Source organism: Doryrhamphus excisus, chromosome 18, assembly GCF_030265055.1.
Source record: "Doryrhamphus excisus isolate RoL2022-K1 chromosome 18, RoL_Dexc_1.0, whole genome shotgun sequence".
NCBI classification, from domain to species: Eukaryota; Metazoa; Chordata; class Actinopteri; order Syngnathiformes; family Syngnathidae; genus Doryrhamphus; species Doryrhamphus excisus.
Window position 1 is genome coordinate 12,248,695 of NC_080483.1, and position 25,661 is coordinate 12,274,355.

The following is a 25,661-nucleotide window of genomic DNA, read 5'->3' on the forward strand; positions in this document are numbered from 1 at the left end:
TAGGTTAATTGGCGACTCCAAATTGTCCATAGGTATGAATGTGAGTGTGAATGGTTGTTTGTCTATATGTGCCCTGTGATTGGCTGGCGACCAGTCCAGGGTGTACCCCGCCTCTTGCCTGAAGACAGCTGGGATAGGTTCCAGCACTCCCCGCGACCCTGATGAGCATAAGCGGTAGAAAATGAATGAATGAATGAATAAGTTTAATCCAGGTTGCACAGTGTTTGAGTGGTTAGCGCACGGGCCACACAGCTAGACTCAAGTTCGATTCCTCAGGTATCTCTGTGTGGAGTTTGCATCAAAAAAAAATTCTGTCCCTTAAGGGGGGGGGGGGGGGGGGGAATGGCAGAACTTATTCTAGGGAGAGGCGGTCGCTGTGTGTGATTGGCCAATCACAGAGCTTGGATACATGATGAGCATTTTCTTTAATACAAATACGTATTATGGCTCGTTGTACTTGTTTTAAACGAGTGTCCGCCATTTTTGCTGGATACAAGTATGAATAGAGTATCTGGTGCTGGATACTAGTACTTTGTAACTGTTAATTTTCAAGTTCAAGTGAATAAATGTACTGCAGTAGATGTGAAAATGATGGGGAAAGGGTTGGGGGGGTGTTGGTTTAAATAAGCTATACTTCTTCCTACTCCTTTTGGACATACGACATTGTGTGTGTATTCAAATAAAATTAAACCATGACCATAAATTCCAGCATAAAGTCTCAATTTTGGACAACATACCTCAAATACACTGTTGTAGTAGATATTATATTATATTGTAGTAGATATTATATTAAATTGTGGAACTGGTGAGACTGAGAAATCATTGAAAAATATACAAAAATATAATATACGAGACCTTTATCAGCTTTTCTCTATCTGAGGCCAAAAAAGCTCCTGCTTCTGACACTCACCCACCTTTCCTTTTTTGAGACGTTTGATTTGGCGCTAATGGAATAATAGCAATCCTATTTGTATCTCACTGTCACCAATTACCATATGGAAATCTTGTTTGTGTCGTTTTTTTTTTTTCTCTAAATGCAATTTGGGTTCCGAGCATCAAGGTTATTTTGAAGACTGTGTTGTGAAGCCTGGAACGGGTGGCATCATGACTATATTTCCTCTTCACGTGTGTCCTCAATTGGCTAACATGAAAGGGGGGGGGGCTTTTTTTTCATCCCCTCGTGGTCTTTCTCGGGCAGGAGCAAAATTGCATTTATCCGCCATTAGCGCAACAAGAGGGTTTAGTAGATGGATGGAGGCACGTGTGACGACATTGGATGACGCTGCCAAGTAATTGAATTAGCAATGTGAGAGCAAAGGTTGGTTTAATGTTAAAAGGGGTCAAGGACGCCGTTGTATCTCTCAGCAGATACATAAATCACCTGCTCAATGCAATATTACTGAAAAAAATAATCTATTACATAAATTAACATATAACACGTAACTTTTTTCCCTTTGGCACAAGTAGAGGGACATAACAATGTCTTGCTAAAATGAACAAAGTAATTAATGACTGCACTTCAGCTTTTTAATCCATTTTTATAACAATTTTACTTCTTCTAAGCTGACAGAATTAGTCAGTTCTTTTAATATTCATACATTTGCCACTGCATGTGCTAATTATACAATTTCACGGGAAGTTTTAACCAACCACCAGTAGCAGTCGATGTGTCAATGTGAACATTGTTTTTAAAAAATCTGCACATAAATTCCAAACAGTCTCATTAAGAAGGAGTGATTGTCCTCAAAGATATGCGGATTGTTGTTTTTGCTTATTGTACGTCTCTTGTTGGCACCATACCAATACATTGTACATTTGCATTAAGTCTTATGTGACTAATTATAGTCCTGTTGTCATATAAACTTTATTTTATTGCATTTTTTTTTTCTTCCTGCAAGGATGGATGGCCCAGTTTCACCAAGGGAATCAATAACTTGTAACTCAATATTTTAATTTAAAACTAATCCTACTCTACTCTGCCAGTGGCTACATCCTGGGTCTCCCAGTGCAGAGTATTGTGAAGGGAGGATAAAAAATAAAATAAAATTAAAAAAACAGGACATTTACTCTTTACGCTGGGGGTCCACATGTAATAATTAAACACCAAAAAAATATTTCTTGGAGTCAGCAAACCACTGTGAGATAAATGACCCAAGATGATGAACTCAATACCCCTCAAAACATATGATTTTCCAGGCTTGAGCAGCGTTGGGAATAACAAGTTGATGCTTGTGTTAAGATATCTGCTTTAACTGTTGTCCAAGCTTCAGCGAAAGGTGACATCATTGCTGAACAGCCACCTGACGACGAAACTGATTCCGACAATAACAAGAGGGAACCCGGCATGATTGATGGCAAAAATACACAGCTGTTCAATTCAGATACAGAAGATGAGATTTATGGGAGAAGATTAATTAAAAATACGGTGAGTGTATTGTTAAATAGTAGAATAAAGTTTAACTTAACTCACTACTTCTCTTTCTTTTTTTTGTGGACAGGGGTTTCGTACATCGAGCGAGAGGCGAGGTACACCCTGGACTGGTGGCCAGCCAATCACAGGGCACATATAGACAAACAACCATTCACAGTCACATTCATACCTATGGACAATTTGGAGTCGAATGTGGGAGGAAATCGGAGTACCCGGAGAAAAACGAGAACATGCAAACTCCACACAAAGTTAGCCGAGGATGGAATTGAACCATGGTCTCCTAACTGTGAGGTTGTGTCCTCATTCAAAGTATTCAAAACAACACATTTTCCCACAGAATTAGCCTTGTGGAATCCATTTTTTTAACAGCCAATCCGGTTTAAGAACAAACAACAAGAGCGTGGATTACATTTCTGTGAGTGGCAGACTGCTGGAGAGTGGCACTGATTAATATCGGATGTGTCAACATGCTGCCGAGGATAATTTAATTTGCGTTTGTTAATTATGAGATCATGAAGACAAAAAAAAACAGCTTTGTTTAGCACCTAAATTTGCACAAAGAACGTTATCGGGCTGACAGATACCATAAGGTCATGATTTATCAATTTTATACAAGAGTACATGTTCCGTTGGAAAACAGCTGTAATAAAAATAAAATAGCAAGAAAATGTGAAATAATACTGCAACGTCAAGAGTGATATAAATAATGTGATATGTTACAGGTATGCTTCTGAACTAACGAACGTAAAATTACCTGAGCTTATTTGAATTCTAATCTTCCAAAGAACGTAGCAAAAAAAAAACAAAAACTGTATGCCTAAAACTGTATTATGGAAAGAAGGAAGTGAACAAATGTAACAGTTACTGATTGTAAAAGTACCAGATGGAGGGGTAGGATTTAATAAGCTTTGCTTCTTCCTACTCCTTTTGGACATGTGGAACTGTGAACTGATTATGTGATGCATTCAATTGTAATCTGATGCATGTTCAAATGAAATTAACCCATTACCATTAATTACCATTAATTACCATTAATTACCATTACCAAAAAAAAAGCATGTATTTTGGAAGTTGTTGGACTTAAAGAACAATGGAAATTTATCTTGTTAAGTACAATTCCTGACAGCATATTTAATGCCCTTCTTTTAAAAAAAAAAATAAAACCTATGAAAGCTGTGTTTTCGTTTTTTTGGGGGGCCGATGACAACGCAGCAGCTCAGCGAATGAGGCGCTGATCCTCACTTAGACTGAATCATCCTCTTGTTTCCTTTTATTTCCCATGTAATTATTCACATACTGTCTTCTTGGCTAACCTTATCTGTTCCAATTCACATTGCGTTTTGTGGCCAATTCACCGCAGCATCCCTCGGGAACTTCAGGATACATTAAACAACAGCACCCCCCCTTTATAACCACCTCCGCCCCCTAATCCACTGCTGCTGGTTCTGTGCGCTTTCTCTCCGTCTTCATTTGAATATTTCCTTGTGTGGAGAATGACACGATGCATGTAGACATGTGTAGATATACAATAACACATCAGGAACTGATCTTCCGCCATGTGATAAGTAATGTTCCGGATCAAGGTTCACACGGCATTGCTTGCTTAAGAAAATTGCCGGGTGTAATCCATCCCCACTAAGAGGGACACTTCAGTGTGATGTCAGTGGCAAAAGCCTGATCATTATTCACCTCGTCGCCTCGTCCAATTAAGCAATGACATGTAATTGTTTAAGCAAATTGCTACAGTCCAAATATGAAGGTACTCAAGGGATATTTATGTCCTGCCGTACAATAAAGAGGTGACCAGTCATACAAGCAGCAATGTCTCTATTTATCTTGCATTGTGGCTCATTGGCTTTATTGTTGTAGTATTATGACGTACGCTTCTAATATATGACTTTAATCTAATTATATTATGACAATTTTGTAGTACTATGACAACATTTTGGTATTTTGGTAGCATGAAAGCAGTACTCCTCATGTAGACAATGTGTTATTTATACACTTTTCATTCATTCATTCATTTATTTTGTACTGCTTATCCTCATGAGGGTCGCAGGGGGGGTGCTGGAGCCTATCCCAGCTGTCTTCAGGCAAGAGGCGGGGTACACCCTGGACTAGTCGCCAACCAATCACAGGGCACATATAGACAAACAACCATTCACACTCACATTCATACCTATGGACAATTTGGAGTCGCCAATTAACCTAGCATGTTTTTGGAATGTGGGAGGAAACCGGAGTACCCGGAGAAAACCCACGCATGCACGGGGAGAACATGCAAATTCCACACAGAGATGGCTGAGGGTGGAATTGAACCCGGGACTCACTATTTTATTTTCATTTATTTTTGTTGTGTGTACTTGAACATTGCTGTCTTTAACATTTCCTGTCTTTCTGGCGCTCCTCTCTTGCCTTAGTACATGGATTTTTTCCATACATCCATTTCCTGTACTGCTTATTCTCACGAGGGTCGCGGGCATGCTGGAGCCTATCCCAGCTGTTCTCAGGCGAGAGGCGGGGTACACCCTGGCTTGTCTCCAGTCAACGTGCCAACAGGGCACGTTGATGGTTTAATATGTTAATGTTAATAATAATAATAATAAATACTATTTATTTATAAATAATAAATACTATTTATTTATATATAATAAATTATAATAAATACTATTTATTTATATATCATAAATACTAATAAAAATAATAATAATAAAAATAATAATATAAGTAACATTCCATACCTTTGTGTGCTTTCTGTATTATGTACAGAACTGAAATACAACTTATGAAAGTTACTGCTGCTAATGAAGCGAGTTTTGAAAAGTTTGTTTTTTTCTATGAAAGACGTTGCTGAAGCTGCTGTACATTTAGTATGCTGTGCACAAGCATGTGTGCTCCCTGTAAATTTTCTCTAAAATACTCTTCAGTCGCCTTCTGTACTGCCGAGGAGAGGTATGTATACACATGAAAGACGGCGCTGAAGTTGCTGCACATTTTCTATGTTGTGCACGGAGATTAAACGTCCCCTCTGGCTGCCAACAGAACTGCAGCTATAGCCTCATTATTGGCAAACACCAAGGAACACAACAAGTTTATTTTTAGCCCGGGTCAACACAGACTGGTTGTACTTGGTTTACGGTATTCTGTGTTATGAGGTTTTGTGGTAAAAAACAAACATAATTTTAGTCCATAAACATGAGATTCATTTGAGAAAGAAATGAGGCAGCATCTGCGGAAGACTAAACTATGAGCTCAATATCGGCCGTCCGTGTCTTAATCAATCGACTGTCACAACCATCATTAAAGAAAAAGAGTGTACTAATTGTAACGTCTATCTGGATGTTGTAAGGATGATGAGGAGGTGGTCGATCAACAATCTCCAAAGAACAAAAGAGGGTACTGTCTGTAAAAAGCAAGCAATCACTGCCAGTAAAACATCATACTCCTCACAACACCATACTTGTGGATGTTAGTATTATTATTGTGAATATGTTCATAGCTGTGCTTGTTTACACCTGACCCATACGTTTTTTTAGACGTGAATTATTAGCAAAATATGGCTTGCTGTCACATATCTCGCAGTCAACCTGTCAGTTTCGGTAAGTCAAGCCATATTTTTGGACTAGATCTATTCTAGGAATATTATGGCGGCTCATTCTCAGTAAGCAGCGATCGTTGCTCACTGGCATAAAGTTGTCATTGACACTTACTGGCAGTCCAAAAAAAAACAAAAAACATGTTGACATTTGTTGTGTGCGTTATATCAATCACTATTATCAAAAAACAATATCTGTTATTATTATTCGTGTTGTTGTTATGAATATGTCACTTTCATTGATTTGCTGTGAGTTTATGACTGCATGTGTTTGAATCTGGATCCTGGAATGTGTTCTGGTCATGATGTCACAGATGATGATGATGATGATGTTCACCACTTCATTTCACTCCTATTTTGTAGTTGTTCATTTATCTAAGACAGCAGTTTGACATTTTTTTGACTTTATTATAGTATAAAATTAATTTAATCTGGTAAAACGATTTTTTTGTAATGTACTGTATTGTCAATCAGGCTGTAGAAAAAATTGGAGAATTTATTGACTTAATGGATTTACACCAATTCACCTCAATTATCGAATGGATTGCAGCCTAACAGTACTCACAAATCTTGACAGCCATCTTGTGTTTCAGCATCTGTGATTTGTCTACTATAAGTTTTGATGGATTACCCTGAAAGCTGTTCCACATTTCCATGTCCTTCATCATTTATAATAATTTTTGATGAACACTAATCTTTTCATTGAGTGCCATCAATTCCGTGCCCCCAAATGATCGTAGGTCCTTTCATTTACGACTGCACCAACCTTCGACATGAATGACTAGAAACTAAAATATAGAAACTGATTCTTCATGATCACCTGGCCTTGTGTGTTGTTGACTAATTTACCAGAAATAATATTTTTTAGAGGTAAACATTGTTGTATTATTATGAGCACCTGATGTATGTGGTCTGTGTTGTAAGACCCACTGTGGACCAAAACATACAACCTGTAACTGATTGCTGGTGTTTATTTTCATCAGTGTGGTTTAATTCATTGTTTACTAGAGGGGAATTAATTAATATAATAGAACAGAATAGATAGAATCTTGAATTATTTTGCAATGTCCTAGCCGTCCATCTGGTATTTTTACAATCAGTAATTGTTACTGTTTGTAATTGTTTGTTGTTGTTTATTTGTTCACTTCCTGCTTCTAATATAATTTTAGTTTTTTTTTTTTTAGTATTTTGGACTTTTATCTTATTTGTCACATACCGAATGAGTGTTTTCCGAATCACACACAGGTGAAAAGCCACAGCAGTCCAAAACGTGATAAACAAGAACGGCGCTGCTACTCATTACAGAGCCCTACTGATATTTGTTTTGTATATTTTTGAGTGATGGTCTTAAAACTATTGATGAGCTGATAAACAGCCTATTGAAGTTAAATTGTTGTTTTCAATAAATTACTTTTTGTATTGTATAAGTGCTTTTTGTTACACCCCCCCTTCTCGCTTTTGCATATTGTAGCTCTACTTAAAACCTCAATCAGATCCAAATGCATATTCGAGCAATTGTTCCACTTATCTTAAGATTTTGATCAGGTCTGTACATATAAAAAAAAATTCAATTTTAAATTTTAAATTTTAAATTTTAAATTTTAAATATATTAGGAAAGCAGGAAGTGAACACTTTTACTGATTGTAAAAGTACCAGGTGGAGGGGTAGGATTTAATAAGCTTTGCTTCTTCCTACTCCTTTTGGACATGTGGAACTGTGAACTGATTATGGGATGCATTCAATTGTAATCTGATGCATGTTCAAATGAAATTAAACCATTACATTATACATACAATTAAAGGTAAATTGAGCAAATTGGCTATTTCGGAAGCTTGTGTCAAACTGGTAGCCCTTTGTATTAATCAGTACCCAAAAAGTAGCTCCCTGTGTCAAAAACATTGGTGACCCATGTTGGAGGCTCTTTGTATTCCCCTGTTCATTATGCATTCCCCACATGGTACATTTATTCATCCATCCAGTGCCGCTCATCATCGTTCTCATCAAATGGGGATGGCGGTGACTCCATTAGCAGGGTTTCTCATGTGGGTGTCAGGTTTGCCAGGGAATCTTGTTAGGGCTTTTATTGACACTGTGTTTCATTAAGTTGATTAATGACATCTATTGGAGAATGTTCCGCAGTAATCAACATCTCTACGGAGAGAGTTTTGAGTCGGTACTCGGGCTCTACACATACATTCGACTAATATTCACTAATATAAATTTATTAGAGAATAGGAAACCTTAAATTCGACCTGCATCAATACCTGACTATGCTATCCTATTCACTGAGTATGCAAACTAGCCAATTATATATGCTACCATTCTATCTATCTATTCATCGCATCAATACAGTATAAGCATAGTCTAACTATACTATTTTTTTCTCCCCAAATGGGGTTTTAAGTTTTTCCTTGCCCGGATGAAGGCTCAGATCAGGGAATGTTGTCCATTGTTGCCAGCTTGTAAAGGCCATTGAGACTTTTTGGTGATATAAATAAAAACAAAAAAATAAAAACACACTTAACCCACAAAACCAAACAATCAGCATAAAGGAATTTTAAAGATGTCCGACACTGAAAAACTACTCTCAATGTTACAATATATACATTTGTAAACACTACTGACACTGCTGTATTTATTGCATCTTCAAAATGGGAACAGGACGTATAATGCAGAATTATTGCCTCAAATATGTAAAAAAAACTTTATTCATTGCAAAAATCAAAATGTACAACTCATCCAATTTAAGATTTTCCACAGAATACGCTACAAAAGATTCAATGACACAAAGTCACTTGTACCTACTTTGCTGTAAAAGTCCTCCTTATTTTCTTTCGGTTTTGAGTTTCTGAGCCGCTTTACCTCTCTGCAGCGACAAGCACCTCCCAACTAGCATACGCCCCGCTTTATGGTGGCCCGGAGTATTGTGCGCGTTCTGTTTTTTGACATTTCTCTGCAGTTTATTGTCCGATTAGAAAGTATTATACTAATACTATACTAATATTATACGGCTGGCAACCAGTCCAGGGTCTACCCTGCCTCTCGACCGAAGACAGCTGGGATAGACTCCAGCACCCCCTGCAACCCTTGTGAGGAAAAGCGGTAGAAAATGAATGAATGAATGCATGTATACCATTGCTTTTGGAAAGGTCATTCGGAAAGATTCCATTCGGAAAGAGAAAAACTCTGGCTAGTGAGGAGCTAGCATCTTGGGTCAGCTCACAAAGAGATAATCTGGAAACGTGCCAAGAAAGCACATCCCAAGCCCAAATGTTTACTAAGCGAACTAAACTCGAGGAGCAGAAATGAAAACCCTCTTGTGGTCTCGGCTTTTATTTTTTTCTCATATTCTGTACCTTCCCCCCACTTGGGTCCGTCTTTTATTTCTCATTCTGTTAAAGCAAAGAAGCCAGACGATGAATTCAAAGCAGCCCGGTGCGCTGCTGGTGCTGAAACAGCTGACTCACATAATTTACTGCTTTCTGTAAACATTAAGCTTTAAACAATGGAGCAAAGTAAATCAAGTGGACAAAAGGTGCTGGTGGTGGATTAATAATACTTACAGAGTGAAATATCAGCTTGAAACTGTTTCACAGTCTGGAGAGCGAGTTGAACACGGCAAGGTTTTAACGATGAGTACTTCTCATTGGGAGGAAATATGGATTTAGGATTTAACTGGTGATTCAGTACTCATATTTATTTCTGCTTATACAATTTCATGACAGGCAGGAATTACAGTGTAAAGCTACAGTCCTGGTTGGCATCTAAGTGACTCTGCGTGAGAGCCAGTGAGAGTTGCAGTAGAGTTTGTGGTGTTGCCAAACTGCCATTGTGCTTAGACTTAGACTTCCTTTATTGTCATTGCACAAAAAAAAAAACACAGCAGTGAAATTTGGCAAGGAAATGTCATAGCTTGGCTTCCGTTGGCTGCCGTTTGGGTGCCAAGAACAGTTCCATCGTGAACAGTCAGACACCCACCCAATTAGAGCAGATCAAAAGCTTGGCGAACGTATGTTCTTCAGCATTTTGTTACTTTATTTAGCCATGCTGTGCACAGAAATAAACCTCTCCAACATGATGGTGGGTTGTCTCCGGATATCCGACTTACGGTGTTCATCTTACCTTGTCTGGAAAATATTTTTACCCCCTGCAAATAATACATATAGTGCAGTTGAGCAAATGACTAGAAGAGGGAATATGGTTTTAATATTTATGGGTCGAAATTGACCCGAACACCATAGATGTTTCTTTAGTGGTTAATACTAACATGAGAAAATAAATTAATTGTTTTAAGAGGTATGTTCTATAGGTCTTGTTACACCCACAGACGTAATAACTGCCCACAAACATAATAAACCACAAACGTAATACAAATCTGCAGCTTTGAATGTAATAATCCCGCAAATGTAATAAATTTCCCACAAATGTAATAAAATTTGCCTACTGCAAACGTAATACTGAATTTCCTGCAAATGTAATAAATATTACATGAAAGTGGAAAGTGAAAAACTGTAAATGTAGTAACTTCCCACAAATGTAATATGAGACAAAATAATGATTTTTGTGGTTGTTGTTGTTGTTTGTTCTTTCTTTTAATGAGGGAGAAGGTGTAGATGTCATTTTGAGGATTTTAACAAGATAATTATTTTTTTTCTTTTTTTGTGGGAAAAATATTATCATTACAATGCATTAAAGGAATCTTTAATTATTAAATTATAATTAATTTTAAATTAAAAACGATAACATGTTTGTGATAATTGCAATTGTTTTAATAAAATTATTATTACTATTATTATTATTATTATATTTTATTATTTATTTTGATTATTTCTTCCCCATATACACACTAAATCACACATACAATAATATACTGTAACTAAAACGCACATGTAGCCCACAAACAAAATGTAATAATTTCCTGCAAATGTAATAGTTAAAAAAAACTATTTTTTTTTAACTATTACAAATGTAATAGTTATTACATTTGCAGGAAATTCAGTATTACGTTTGCAGTGGGCAATTTTTTGTGGGAAATTTATTACATTTGCGGGATTATTACATTCAAAGCTGCAGATTTGTACTACGTTTGTGGTTTATTATGTTTATGGGCAGTTATTATGTTTGCGGGTGTAACAGCCCTTAGTAATAGCCAGGTAACAAAAGAACCTTCAATTTATTGACATGATTCTTTTGACGTTCATTTTTACCATTTTTGGAAATTGAAATCATGGGATATAGTGACAAAAAAAAGGCCTACATGCCCACACCAAAAGTATTAAAACCAACATTTTCATGTATGAGGAAGCCTAACCAAGAGATGAGAAGCAAATTTGATGGTAACTTATTGTTTTTAGTGTATTTTATAACTGATTTAATAACATAAGATATGATAACAGAAAACTAACACAACAAGAGGAAGGTTTTAAAAGAGACAAGGCTAATCAATACACAAGTGGATTTCATGCCTCATTCAGGCGCAATCCAGTTTTCCAAAAATCGGATGAAGATAGCAGACTATATTTGACTGAAACACACTCTCTTAATAGGATCAGCTGCACCCAGCGCCCATTTACATATCATATGAGGTGGAAATGCGGTTACGTCATAACCACTTTAAAGTGACCATGAAGTATTACCAAGATTCTATCAGAGTCGTTTCCTTGTTCTGGAACTAATTGATTTGCGCTAGCAGGTCTCCGTGCCTCACCAATTTTCCACAGCACAGCACAGTATGTTCACAAGGATAAACTGAGAGCAAATTCTTTGCTCTACCTCCCACAGCCGTGACATACGAGGCACGAGCGTACTTACCGTCCTCCCGGGACTTCTGAATGAACGCATCAACGCCGCTTTCACCGTAGTTGCCCTCCGAGGCCACTGTGGAGACGTAGTTCCACCTCATAGCTTTGACGATGTCTACCATGGCCTGTGCCTGGTACGTGTCTGGGGGCACCACCCGAGAGAAGAAGTCGTAGCGTGTGTTGTCGCTGAGCTCCGGAGCCGTGGAGGCGTAACTCACCTGTGGGATCTGCAAAGGGACGAAATACAGTCTATGAGTGCTTGTACGTTTTTTTTTTATGAATTGAATGAGACGCTAGAAGAACAACAAGACAAAAGAAGAGTCTCTGAGGTACTTCACTTCCATGACCTTGAGCAGAGAAAAATACTAACACAGAGAAATGTACAGTAAAACACAAAAGTAAGTCCAACCATAACATTTCAGCAAACATCTGCATGCATTGGGTATATCTTCTCAAGGTATAACAGTAACTGGTATATGGACTTTCTGACCAACAGGCCCCAGAAAGTGAAGCTCGGCCCCCACCTCTCCTCCACACGCACTCTAAGCATTGGCTCACCACAGGGCAGTGTCCTGAGCCCCCTGCTGTACTGACTCTACACCTACAACTGCAGTCAGGGCCACAGGAACAATATGATCGTCAAATTTGCGGCCTGGTGCTCTATTAATAACCTCAATCTGAATACCAGGAAGACTAAAGAGATCATCATGGACTTCAGGAGGACAAAAAGTGATCATCTCGCCCTCTACATCAACCGCGAGGACATGGAGAGCATCCATGACTTCAGATTTTTGGTAGTCCAGATCTCCGGTGATTTGACCTGGACTAAGAACACCTCAGCCATCATCAGAAAGGCTCCGCAGTGTTTACACTTCCTGAGAGTTCTCAGGAAAAACAACATGGCCCAGAAACTTCTACTGGCCTTCTAACGCTCCTCCATCGAGAACCTGCTGACCTACTGCCTAACTCCCCCTCTCCCATTAGTCTGAAACTAGAAATAACACTCTGTTTATGGTAGGTTGCACAGCGGTCGAGTGGTTAGCGCACAGATGTTACAACTAGGAGACCAGGGTTCAATTCCACCCTGGGCCATCTCTGTGTGGAGTTTGCATGTTCTCCCCGTGTTTTCTCCGGGTACTCCGGTTTCCTCCCACATTCCAAAAACATGCTAGGTTAATTGGCGACTCCAAATTGTCCATAGGTATGAATGTGAGTGTGAATGGTTGTTTGTCTATATGTGCCCTGTGATTGGCTGGCTGGCGACCAGTCCAGGGTGTACCCCGCCTCTCGCCCGAAGACAGCTGGGATAGGCTCTAGCACCACCCGCAACCCTCATGAGGAAAAGCAGTAGAATGAATGAATGTTTTGGTGACGATACAACAAGAAAACACTCTAAGCTAATGAAGCTAATGATATAAATTACAATACAGGCTATTAATTGTGCTGTGTACAAAAAAAGTGTACAAAAATTGGGATGCCAGGCTTTACCCCAACAGGATGTGAAAATTTGACATCATTCCTTTTCGGCTCACAAGAGCTTCCATTCTTGTGAGAAAACATTCTACAGGATTGATGAGCATTTGCGAGGCCATAGATCACTGATGTCGGACCTTAGTTCATCCCAGAGCTGTCTGATGGGGTTTAAAGGTCATGCAAACATGACTTTATAGACCTTGCTTTTTGTACTCTGGAAAAAATTGCTATTTTCCAAACTGTTGGAAGCGTACAATTGTTCAAAATGTCTGCTGAAATAAGGAAGTAAGAGTAAGGTATGTAGCTCAGATTGTCAACTCCAAGCCAGTCTCCAATGAAAGGTGGATAGTGAGGCATCGGAGTGATGCACACATGCAAATGGTTGCCCACATTAGCATATGTAATTGTGACAGCTTTCAGATCAGCGCACACCGGCAGGGAGCTCCAAATGTAAAAGCATCTGTTGTTGCAGGTAAGAGCACTGATCCTTTCAATATGGCAGATTGTACCGCAGGCCAAATGTGGCATTTGAGGTCCTTACAGCTAAGCCGAGATGTGTTTCCACACATTGGAAATAAACAACTCGTGTACTGTAGCTAGTTGAATATGCTTAGGTAAGACTGCATGAGGTTGCATTTCAGCATAAAAAACAGCAAAAGCATCCAAGGGAATGTGTATACCTCCACCAAGGCAGACTCCGTCATTAACGCTGCAATAACTGAATCGTGAACCTGAGATTAGTAAGTCAGATGGTGGATTCGTAGTGCTGAATCCTACATCGTGCCACCACCATGCTAAGATTTGCTCCGCCAGGGAAAATTGTAGCTGAACGTTGGCCACACAGTTAGGAGATCGGGAAGATTGGGTTCGATTCTCTGCTTTGGGATCTGTGTGGAGATTGCATGTTCTCCCCATGGGTTTTCTCCAGATTCTCTGGTTTCCTCCCACATTCCAAAAACATGCTAGGTTAATTGGCGACTCCAAATTGTCCATAGGTATGAATGTGAGTGTGAATGGTTGTTTGTCTATATGTGCCCTGTGATTGGCTGACGACCAGTCCAGGGTGTACCCCGCCTCTCGCCCCAAAAACAACTGGGATAGGCTCCAGCATGCCCGCGACCCTCATGAGGATAAGCGGTAGAAAATGAATGAAAAAACATGGTAGGTTAATTAGCGACTCCAAATTGTCCATAGGTATGAATGTGAGTGTGAATGGTTGTTTGTCTATATGTGCCTTGTGATTGGCTGGCGACCATTCCAGGGTGTATCACAGTCAACAAATTAGTAATGAAAATATTAACCATTATAGTAACACACAATTGTAATAACTGCAATGTTATTGTTGACATTGTCATAACTGTAATAAAATTAATAGCATAATGTACTACAAGTGTGTATATGTATATGTATGCCTACATGTATGTATATGTGCATTAATGTGTTGCATGTCTTGCATTCGTTTAAGGACGATTCAGACGTATCGCTGCAAAGGGTGTTGGTAGTCTTTGTGTGTTCTTTTTTGCCGTAACACCTGACTCAACTCGACTCGACTTTAGTGAGTGACTCATAAAAACATGACTTGAAAACACGAAAAAATGAGCCGAGTAAAAAAATTTGATAAATGACGAAAATGTAAGCTTCTGCCAAACACTGCCTTTATGGTGATAATAAACACTATCATAATGGGCAGCATAACAATCAGTTTATAGTTAATTAATAAAATCAATTAATTTGCTTGGTAATTTGTTGAATGTACATAAAATTTGACATTTTCTTGAATTCAATCTGTTGGCTCTTTTTTTTTTAACCATTTAACAATAATAACAAGTTTCAATTGTTGAAGATGGATGACCGAGATATACTAATCAATACAATAGCTTGCAGGCTTTTTGGCTTAAAGACATGTAGAAATGGACCAATAAGGGCTTGACGAGGACAGGGAGCGATGGAGGCATATTGTGATGGCCACAGCATCGCATTAAGCAACCAATTGAAGAAGACCCCTTTTGGGTCCTGACCCTCCATTTGGAAACCCGTGCTTTAATTTCTTCATATTAGCTGATTAGGATATTCTGAATTATTAACACACTAACATGCATAAAGTTCTCAATTGCTACCCCGATATTTTAAGTCAAATATCAGTGAGTATAGTGAGAAAGGTGCATTATATTTACTTGCTACTGTTGTTTTCCTGCATTATCTGCAAGGACACAGACAGGACACGGACGGTTATTTCATTCCTATGCAGCACTAGTCGGAATTATTGGGCCCTTCAGGTGTTTGTCCTTCAGCAAAAAATCCACAATACTTCAACATCTTTCATGTGTTCCTGCCTTGAATCCATCTGATACATGTTTCCAACACCCCGCTATTTTATTTTATTCATGAATTTATTTCATTTCTTTGATATTTGTATGTTTTTTATAATTGTCACTTCTTTACTAATGTCAATATTATGATGTATTTTCCAACATCAAAACATTTCTTTTCCTTTTTAACATTTTGGCGCGATGCCGGGCAATGTTTTTTAGTGTTTTGCCTCAAACGCAAGAAAACACGTTTGAAGATGCCCTAGTAACCTTGGATCGATGCATTCAGGAGAAGAAGAAGCATCAACGCCTCACAAAAAGACAGGAGCTAGACTATTTTTACCTGTTGAGAGGCCCATCTTTTCCTTTTGCGGGGGTCGTTTTTGTCCACCAACACTGTTGAAAGACCCGGTCAAGGGTGCTTTTGTAGCATTTGGAATGGACTGTAGCATATCTGATGTACTTAGACCAGGTTTACCACAGCCCAAGACTCACATTAGAAATATAGTTCTATTCCCAAGGATGCCAATGACTAAAAAATATAATATACCTTTAATATATTAAGCTGCAGCCCCTAAATTTAGAAAGAAAATGGATTTCTACCCATAAAAGCTGCACATGTCCATGTCATAAAATGACATTTTGCGGCACACACAATTTTGTGAGGGCCTCTTTATTTGACAGGAGCCAATCATGAGCTATGAAAAAAATCACTACAAGCTTGTTGACCCACCGGAAATCACAGGAGGTCATTACCCAATATAACTGTCACTCTGTCCTCCCGAGGGGGTGACTCTCTGCGGACAGAGGCAGCTGAATGAATTTCCACTTATCTTCTTTATCTACCTTTTGAGTGTTAAGTTGCTGCGTGATGATTTTAACATTCTTTCTAAGATGACACCGTGATTCAGACTGTTATATTGAGTAATGACATGCTCGTTGTGAGTTCCCTTATAGCTAGTGATTGGCTCCTGCTAAAGACAGAGATACATTTAATTTAATTTAATTTAATTTAATTTAATTTAATTTAATTTAATTTAATTTAATTTAATTTAATTTAATTTAATTTAATTTAATTTAATTTAATTTAATTTAATTTAATTTAATTTAATTTAATTTAATTTAATTTAATTTAATTTTTAATGAAACAGATTGCATTAGTTAGTTCAATGCACCTCCAAACCCTGGACTTGATTGAAATAAAAATTAATTAATCAATATATTTTTAATAATTGATCAAGAGATGCTCAATATCGGCGTTCTAACTGATATCCGATATACAATAAAGAAGAAATGCATAAAAATGGAGACGCAAGTGTCCCTTAAAGCTGCTTGATGTACGTTACTCATGTCCCACAATGCTCTAGCGAATGTCAGCAGGAAACTTTGGAGCGTTATTGTTTACATTCAGCATGGCGGGAAGCGCTTGAACCCTTGTGGAGATCTCCAAGGCAGCACAGCGCTAGCCAGACATTCCCCTAATTGCCGCCAGCCGTTGTTGACACTGGAGGAGATTAAAGTTTCACTTTGTTACTGTTGAAGCGAGCCGAGCAGCAAATAGGCGCGCCTCTTGAATAGAAAAGCAATTCCCGCATAATGATACGACAAATCTGATTTTCAGCGCTATGAGATTGAACGGCGGCACGGCGACAAACAATGAGAGCCTTTACGCCATCATTCCAATTGATGCATTGTGTCTCCAACACTGGTGGGAATTAATTTATTATCTCTATTATTCTATTTCACAATGAGACCTCATTCGTCTATCTTTGTTCATTCGCTGTGATTTATGACGATGGTTTTGCATCATACTGTACTTGCTCATCAGTCAAACTCATTGATTATTAATGTCAATTTGGCTGATCCACTCATTGATCATGGTGACTTTAACTTTTTCATATTCTTTCTTTATGAACTCTGGTGTGGTTCGGTTCACTTGAGATCAAGTTAAATGTAAAATTCTGGTTGCTAGGCGGGCGGCACGGCGGTCAAGTGGTTAGCTAGGAGACCCGAGTTCAATCCCACCCTCGGCCATCTCTGTTTAGAGTTTGCATGTTCTCCCCGTGCATGTGTGGGTTTTCTCCGGGTAGTCCGGTTTCCTCCCACATTCCAAAAAAATGCTAGGTTATAATTGGCAACTCCAAATTGTCCATAGGTATGAATGTGATTATAGTGATTATTGTGATTATAGCGACACATGTAGACACGCAATTGGAATATTCCTTTCCATTTATACCATTGGGCTGCACGACGGGTCGAGTGGTTAGCACGCAGACCTCACAGCTAGGAGACCAGGGTTCAATTCCACCCTCGGCCATCTCTGTGTGGAGTTTGCATGTTCTAACCGTGCATGTGTGGGTTTTCTCCGGGTACTCCGGATTCCTCCCACATTCCAAAAACATGCTAGGACTCCAAATTGTCCATAGGTATGAATGTGAGTGTGAATGGTTGTTTGTCTATATGTGCCTTGTGATTGGCTGGCGACCAGTCCAGGGTGTACCCCACGTCTCGCCCAAAGACAGCTGGGATAGGCTCCAGCACCCCCCATGACTCTTGTGAGGATAAGCGGTAGAAAGTGAATGAATGAATGCTTGCTAGGCATCAAGGTATTACCTTGACACTGCATGCAGTCAGCAAAGGCATGGCTAACATGACTCTATTAGTAGTTAAGTCTGTATTCCTTTGCTAACTATTGCAGCTACGCTACAAGTCCCTGACACAAGTTGCAGCGAAACACCCTTGAATTGCAGAAATAATTTGTAGCAAAACTGGGTCACCATATTAGCTTACTAAAATACAATCTATGGCATTTAAATTATTTTGCTCAGGCTCTAATTCCTGTGCAGCGTCTCCAGAAGGTGAAATGTTCGGCCCCTAAAGGCTGACGATATTATCTGTGAGCTTTGGACCTCTCCATAATATTTCCATATCTCAGATTTGACCTTTAATATTTTGACAGCGGACTGAATGGAGAGGTTCAATAAGTTTGCCTTTGTCTTCCACAGAGAGTGAGAGCCATCACTCTGCTTAAGAATGCAGATGAACATCCATAAATGGAGCCACGTTCTACTTCCACGCCTTGGAATTTAAGTCTTTCTTCAAGGTTTTTGTCCTCAACATGGCATGGCAACCATTAGCAATGATGGAAATATTGTACACAGAATAAACAATAGTAATGACACTAATAGTAATCACTTCTATCATTCTATCAAGCAGGTTAAGTTTGTCTGTTATTTAGTTCACAGTGTCACAATGTGATAATTGCCCCAAAAATCCAAAAACCATCAATATTAGCTGCAGTACTGTAAGTACTTGGAAGATTTAGGGCAAAAGAGTAGCAAACGTCTTGTGCTGGAAGACACAGCCATCCCAATGGGAGCGGACATCGGAAGTGTTGTTGCTGCTGTTGTTATTGAAGAAATCAGCATAAGTATGTGTATCAATTCGCCTCGAAAAATATTTAGGTCGACTACAGTAACTACAGTAACTACAGTAAGATACTTCAACTAGTACATGTTAGCATCAGTGTACGTGTTAATGCATGATACATGTATATTAAACGATGCAATGTTGTTAGAGGTTTTTATGAGAGGGCTTCATAGTCGAAATAGGTGCATCCCAATGACAGTATTGTAAGCTAGCTCAAATTAACGCATTTTCTCATATTATAAGGCACAGAAAATGTGCATGTTTCACATAAGGATTGTGAATGATGGGCGAAATTCCCCAAAAAGTGCAGTTCCCCTTTAAGATGTTTAGCAAGCGAAACAAGCGACTGCAAACAAATGAGAGCGATGATAGATTTTCCTCACTATCCATTTTCATAAACAAAATTCACTGAGGGCTGCACGGCGGTCGAATGGTTAGCGCGTAGACCTCACAGCAAGGAGACCCGAGTTCAATCCCAACCTCGGCAATCTCTGTGTGGAGTTTGCATGTTCTCCCCGTGCATGCGTGGGTTTTCTCCGGGTACTCCGGTTTCCTCCCACATTCCAAAAAACATGCTAGGTTAATTGGCGACTCCAAATTGTCCATAGGTATGAATGTGAGTGTGAATGGTTGTTTGTCTATATGTGCCCTGTGATTGGCTGGCGACCAGTCCAGCGTGTAACCCCGCCTCTTGCCCGAAGACAGCTGGGATAGGCTCCAGCAACCCTCGTGAGGATAAGCGATAGAAAATGAATGGCTGAAAATTCACAGAAACTGTGTCTATGGTGGGGTAACTAAGTGTTTATTGAACTCGAATTGGCCTTGGTGGAGGTCCTTGTTCATGTATGTTCTAGAAAGAGTTGCTTATTATACCAATTGGTAAAATGACAACTAAACAGATTCTTTTGTCCTGCAGTCGTTCCCCTTCCCTGTGTGACTGCTGTGCATGCTGGTCTGGAGGACATGTATTGATTTTGGAGCTAGCCGTGCTCGCTGTAACTCTACATGTTGTCAAACTCTTTAATTGATGAGACGTGATGCCGTCCCACTTAGAGCAGAGTCTCGGCTTTCACCTTTGGCTTTGTTCGAGTAGAACCCAGTGTCACATTAAATACTGTAACTTGGTGTCATTTTGTCCCCAACACGTATTTACACCGTCACTTACACCTTAGTGATGCCTTAATAAGGTGTTGACTCGGAAAGCAGTTTAACCCGAACAATGATGCTTAAATCGAGTCATGTGTGCTACATTGTTTCAGCCTTTACGTGAATGTAGCTGGTGACAGCACGACAGGAAGTGATGATCATTCATCAACCATTCATATCCACTTCAAAATGTGTCAGTTAAATGCTCAGAGGAACTTTTCCATTCATTTTTTATGTCATGAACACATGACATTCAACACTGACAAATTGTATTCAACTACTTTGGAGCTGACATGAGAGCGTCTTGCCATTGTTGTCACTGACGACGATGATAATACGGCGCTGTTTCATCTTGTTGAATTATGAAAGAAGAATTCATTGAGCATCTTTCTAAATGGTGTCAATGTTTGCTGCTTGATTGTGACATCATTCTACTCGTTTCTATCAAAGTTGCAGTCGACCAAGTGACACTAATGTCTGTACATCAGTGAGGAAAGAAAATCCATCCTTCTTAGAAGATAGTACAGTTCATGCATTTAATGAGACAATCCAAAATCTAAAGTCTAAAGTCTTCTGCTGTTGTATGAGTGGAAATGTACTCCAATGGACAGCATCAAATCGAGGAAAATTAAGTGCCAACATAAAATTTTGGTGTAAATATACATATTTACATTTGTTATTACAGTTATTGTTAGTGTATACAAAACTGTAGTGAGACCAGCCATGTTGTTTGGTCTAGAGATAGTGCCACTGAGGAAAAGACAGGAAGCAGATCTGGAGGTGGGAGTGACCAGGATGGATAGGATCAGGAAGGAGTACATCAGAGGAACATTACATGGTAGAGTCTTGGAGATAAGTCATAGAGGCCAGACTGAGATGGTCGGGAAAAGCCCAAAGAGAAAGACCGAACTCAAAAAGTAGGATTTAATATGAATATTTTTATTTAATATTTTTGGAGTTTCGGCATAAAAAAAACCTATATATGATCTTCTAAGTACAGTTTTTAACATTATTAGAGCCCCCATTGTTAAATTTTAGCACCTGTATTTATTTTCACATCTTTATTTTATTTGTATTTTATACATTTTGTATTACTTTATATTTTATTAGTATATTTAATGAGTTTTGCATCTATTTTTTCTACTTTTTTATATTCATTTTTATAAATCTTACATTTATTTTTGCATATTTAATCAGTTATACAAATATAAATATACATATATGTATATATAAATATAAATTATATACATTTCATGCATGCTGTATGTCGAGCATGTACAGCATATTTGACAATAAAGTCGACTTTGATATATACTTTACGTTAATATTTATTTTATATTTATAATGAATGAATGAATGAATTAATGGCTGGAGCCTATCCCAGCTGGCCCCGCGACCCTCGTGAGGATAAGCGGTAGAAAATGAATGAATGAATTTATAATGGCGTTAAATAGAGCCTTATTAGACTGCACTGTGCCTTGTGTGTGTAGAGTATAAAGCAGCAATTCTACCCAAGATCTTAAAACCGACTTTCACGTGGGAAACATCTCCAACGAAATCTTCACTTTTCTCCCATGTCGGGCCATATGCCCCCAAACCCCTACTTAGAGCTTGGTGGTCTCACTGGCCCCTTTGAGAGGCCTTCCAGCACATTCTTTGAAGCACCTCTCAAGAGTGCTAAACATAGCAAGCCCATCAGTTTAGGTCCGTCTGGTGACTCGGGGGTGATAAGACTCCCCGCTATCACGGTCTCTTTCTGCATACTCACCAAAGATGACGCCTCGGGAGACGCTTTCCTGGTCGACCGACTGCTGTGTTAAACCAACTTAACGATCTCGATGCGGTACAAATGAGCGCTGATTCCCCTTCTCCCAAGACTTACAACATCAGCTCTATTTTTAATAATTAATGTCAATGCACGTGGAAATGTCCAAATTTAAAACATTCTGACCTAAAACTGTCCCTTGGCTAGAACACGACCGCATCCTAACGACTCCACAATGGCTGCATTAAAACAGTCGCGGTGTGACTCTACAGATGACTACTATTAAAACTTGATGATGACAATGTGGAATTGTTCAATTTGCGACTCACGGCAGAGTAAACAAAGGACTACTTTGTGAACATATTAACAAAGGGAGAGAACAAGAGCAGCTGTGGATGTTAAGAAGGGGAAGGGAACGCAGGTTTCAGTCATTGTTATTTTTTATTGTGCTGCATGCTACAGTTTAATCCTGGGCTCAAACTGAATCCGTTGCGGCTCCGATCCTGATCCAGTCCTGCGTGCCACTCATACAGTACAAAACCGTATCTTTTTTCATGTTTATTATTATTAAATAGCATTACATTCATTCATTCAATCTCTACTGCTTTTTCCTCACGAGGGTCGCGGGGGTGCTGGAGCTTATCCCAGCTGTCTTTGGGCGAGAGGCGGGGTACACCCTGGACTGGTGGCCAGCCAATCACAGAGCACATATAGACAAACAACCATTCACACTCACATTCATACCTATGGACAATTTGGATGTAGGAGGAAACCGGAGTACCCGGAGAAAACCCATGCATGCACAGGGAGAACATGATAGCCGAGGGTGGAATTGAACCCTGGTCTGCGCGCTAACCACTGGACCGCCGTGCCGCCCTAAATAGCATTTAATTATCCAATATTGAGTGTACAATGTTGACCAAACGGTCACTGTTACTGTTATCAGTTTCTTAAATTGATAGGATGATGATGGCATCCAGGCTGCACGTTAGACGAGTGGTTAGCACGCAGGCTAGTGGAGTTTGCATGTTCTCCCAATGCGTGGGTGGGTTTTCCGGTTTCCTCCCACATTCCAAAAACATGCTAGGTTAATTAGCGACTCCAAATTGTCCATAGGTATGAATGTGAGTGTGAATGGTTGTTTGTCTATATGTGCCCTGTGATTGGCTGGCGACCAATCCAGGGTGTAGCTCGCCTCTCACTCAAAGTCAGCTGGGATAGGCTCCAGCATGCCCCCGTAACCCTAATAAGGGTAAGAATGGATGGATACAGTATAGTGACGGACGACGGTATTTTCCCCAATTTTGAGTGCCAGGTCTTCGCCTTCGGTGGTAGTATCCGAGTATTTTTTCTGACTGACCACCCTTTTGTATTGAAAGCAATTGTGGCTTTCCAATAAGGTGTTTTACCCCAGATGCGGTCATATAATTATCTCCTTGTATTATGCTGTATGAAAGTACACACAATCGCAACAATATCCCACCTTTGCTATGAGTTCTGTAGAAAAGGCATAGGTGGGTAAATGCATAATGGGTTTTTTTTTGTCACAGAAGCTGGAGTTAATCCTCTGAAAACAGAAAATAGATGCTGACATCTTGCATGACGGTGGTTCAAAATAATATTTTCACCAAAATGTCGGTCAAAGTAGACATTTTAGGCCTCCGTACGTGTTGAACTTCCAAGGTTGCACTATGTGTTATTTTTAACAGTGCCCCCGCCTCGCACCCGAAGTCAACTGGGATAGGCCCCAGCATACTCCCACTACCCTCATGACAATTGCCAACAAAAATGACAGAGCACCATCAGGAAAAGGTTGTCAGTCATCCATTGTTTATCATCCAAATAAAAAAAACAAACAATGATGATTGATGCAACACATGCCGGCAGGGGATTCCTTTACGATGCATGGCTGATCATTCAGCACGGGTTAGTAATCAGCATGGCCCCTCGCTAGAAAAAATAGCCCAAAGATCACGGGCCGTCCAATGGGGTTTGCAGAGGTGTTGAAAACATATGGCACTAAACACAAACACAAACACACTTCTCCTGCCAACACCAGGTAACTAACCAACGAGCTGAGGGAAGTTTTGTTTGCACAGGAGAAACTTTAAGATGAAAGCTAAAGAAGCATATCTTTGTAAATAACTCCAAAAAAAAAAAAAAAACCCAAAGTGTTTTTGAGACATCGCCTTCCAACAAAATGAAAACACTCCAAATAAATAGCAGTGAATACACGACTGCCAGAAATGATCAATCATGACTAGGAAGGGAAGCAGTGGATTTAGAGCTCTCCCATGATAAAAACCCTTTCAACTAATAAAACACGACTTAAAAGAACCAGAGAATGTTATCACAGATGTCACCAAAAGTCAACAGTTACTATCATTGCTGTGTTGGAGCGACAGGAAGCAAATCTCACTTATAAACCAGTCTGAATTAGAGCTGCTTGATATTGGCTTTATTAGCAGTATCTTAGCTTGGTTTTATTACCGGTATCGGATATTGTCCAGCACTTCATTACCAATACTCATAGAGGCAAACTAATATCAAGTCTGCAGTTTGTACAAAATAAGACAAATACTGCAATATATGTAATATAAGTTATAGAAAAGGTGCCATAGTTACTTTATTTTGGGCTCTAATTTTGTGGCGTATTGTGGTGGAGCGTGGCGCACCCCTGCACAGTGGTAATTGTGTCCGGCGCACCAGAGGAGGTGTTTACATTTTCAGCTTTGCGCAGTGAAAATTTTGTGACATAAGCACGCCAAAGTGCCCTGAAAAATCTCCAGCTCTGACCTGGTCTAGTCTATTCCTTGGTGCAGGTGAAGCGCACCTTGTGCAGTGGTAATTGTGTCCGGCGCACCAGAGGAAGTGTTTACATTTTCAGCTTTGCGCAGTGAAAATTTTGTGACATAAGCACGCCAAAGTGCCCTGAAAAATCTCCAGCTCTGACCTGGTCTTGTCTATTCCTTGGTGCAGGTGAAGCGCACCTTGTGCAGTGGTAATTGTGTCCGGTGCACCAGAGGAAGTGTTTACATTTTCAGCTTTGCGCAGTGAAAATTTTGTGACAAAACAGCACGCCAAATGTGCCCTGAAAGATCTCCAGCTCTGACCAGGTGCAGAGTGCATACATGTCACCAAAACCTGACAGACTGGTTTTTCAGAATGTCAGGCACATTTCAATGCAACCAGCAATCACTATTTAATGTAACCATACATTCATTCATTCATTCATTTTCTACCGCTTTTCCTCACGAGGGTCGCGGGGGGTGTTGGAGCCTATCCCATGGGTACACCCTGGACTGGTCACCAGCCAATCACAGGGCACATTGTAACCATACATTTTTGTATTAATTGTACCATCACATCTGATGTCAGATCACTCATAATATAACTCAAAACACAAGACCGCTCCACATATTGCACATCTCCATGGCTGTGCTGGTTGGTTTTTCATAGGGAGGTTCCTAGATCGCCCCAAATGAGAACAAAAATATTAATTTTACATGAATAAACCAACCCAATAAAAATGAACCCATGACCCAGTTTGGGTCCAGACAGTCTTGATATATATTTCCATGTTTATATCACGTTGATTATAGAAACAATGACTCCTTCAATTGACCACAAATACAATCAATACTAAGTGTTGGTGCTCTTGTAAAAGTAAGATCCAACATTTAAACTAGACTTGCAAACATTTATTACCCC

The 25,661-nt window shown here is 39.4% G+C and overlaps 1 protein-coding gene across 4 annotated transcripts in view; it reads right to left on the reverse strand.

The window, feature by feature from the left end:
- The window catches only part of LOC131105877 (metabotropic glutamate receptor 4-like), a 169,955-nt gene that overhangs the window by 70,144 nt on the left and 74,150 nt on the right, over positions 1-25,661 (reverse strand). For all 4 annotated transcript variants that reach the window (XM_058054319.1, XM_058054322.1, XM_058054320.1 and 1 more), the window contains exon 3: positions 11,839-12,055. In XM_058054319.1, coding sequence (XP_057910302.1) covers positions 11,839-12,055 — 217 coding nt within the window. The remainder of the gene's footprint in view (positions 1-11,838; positions 12,056-25,661) is intronic.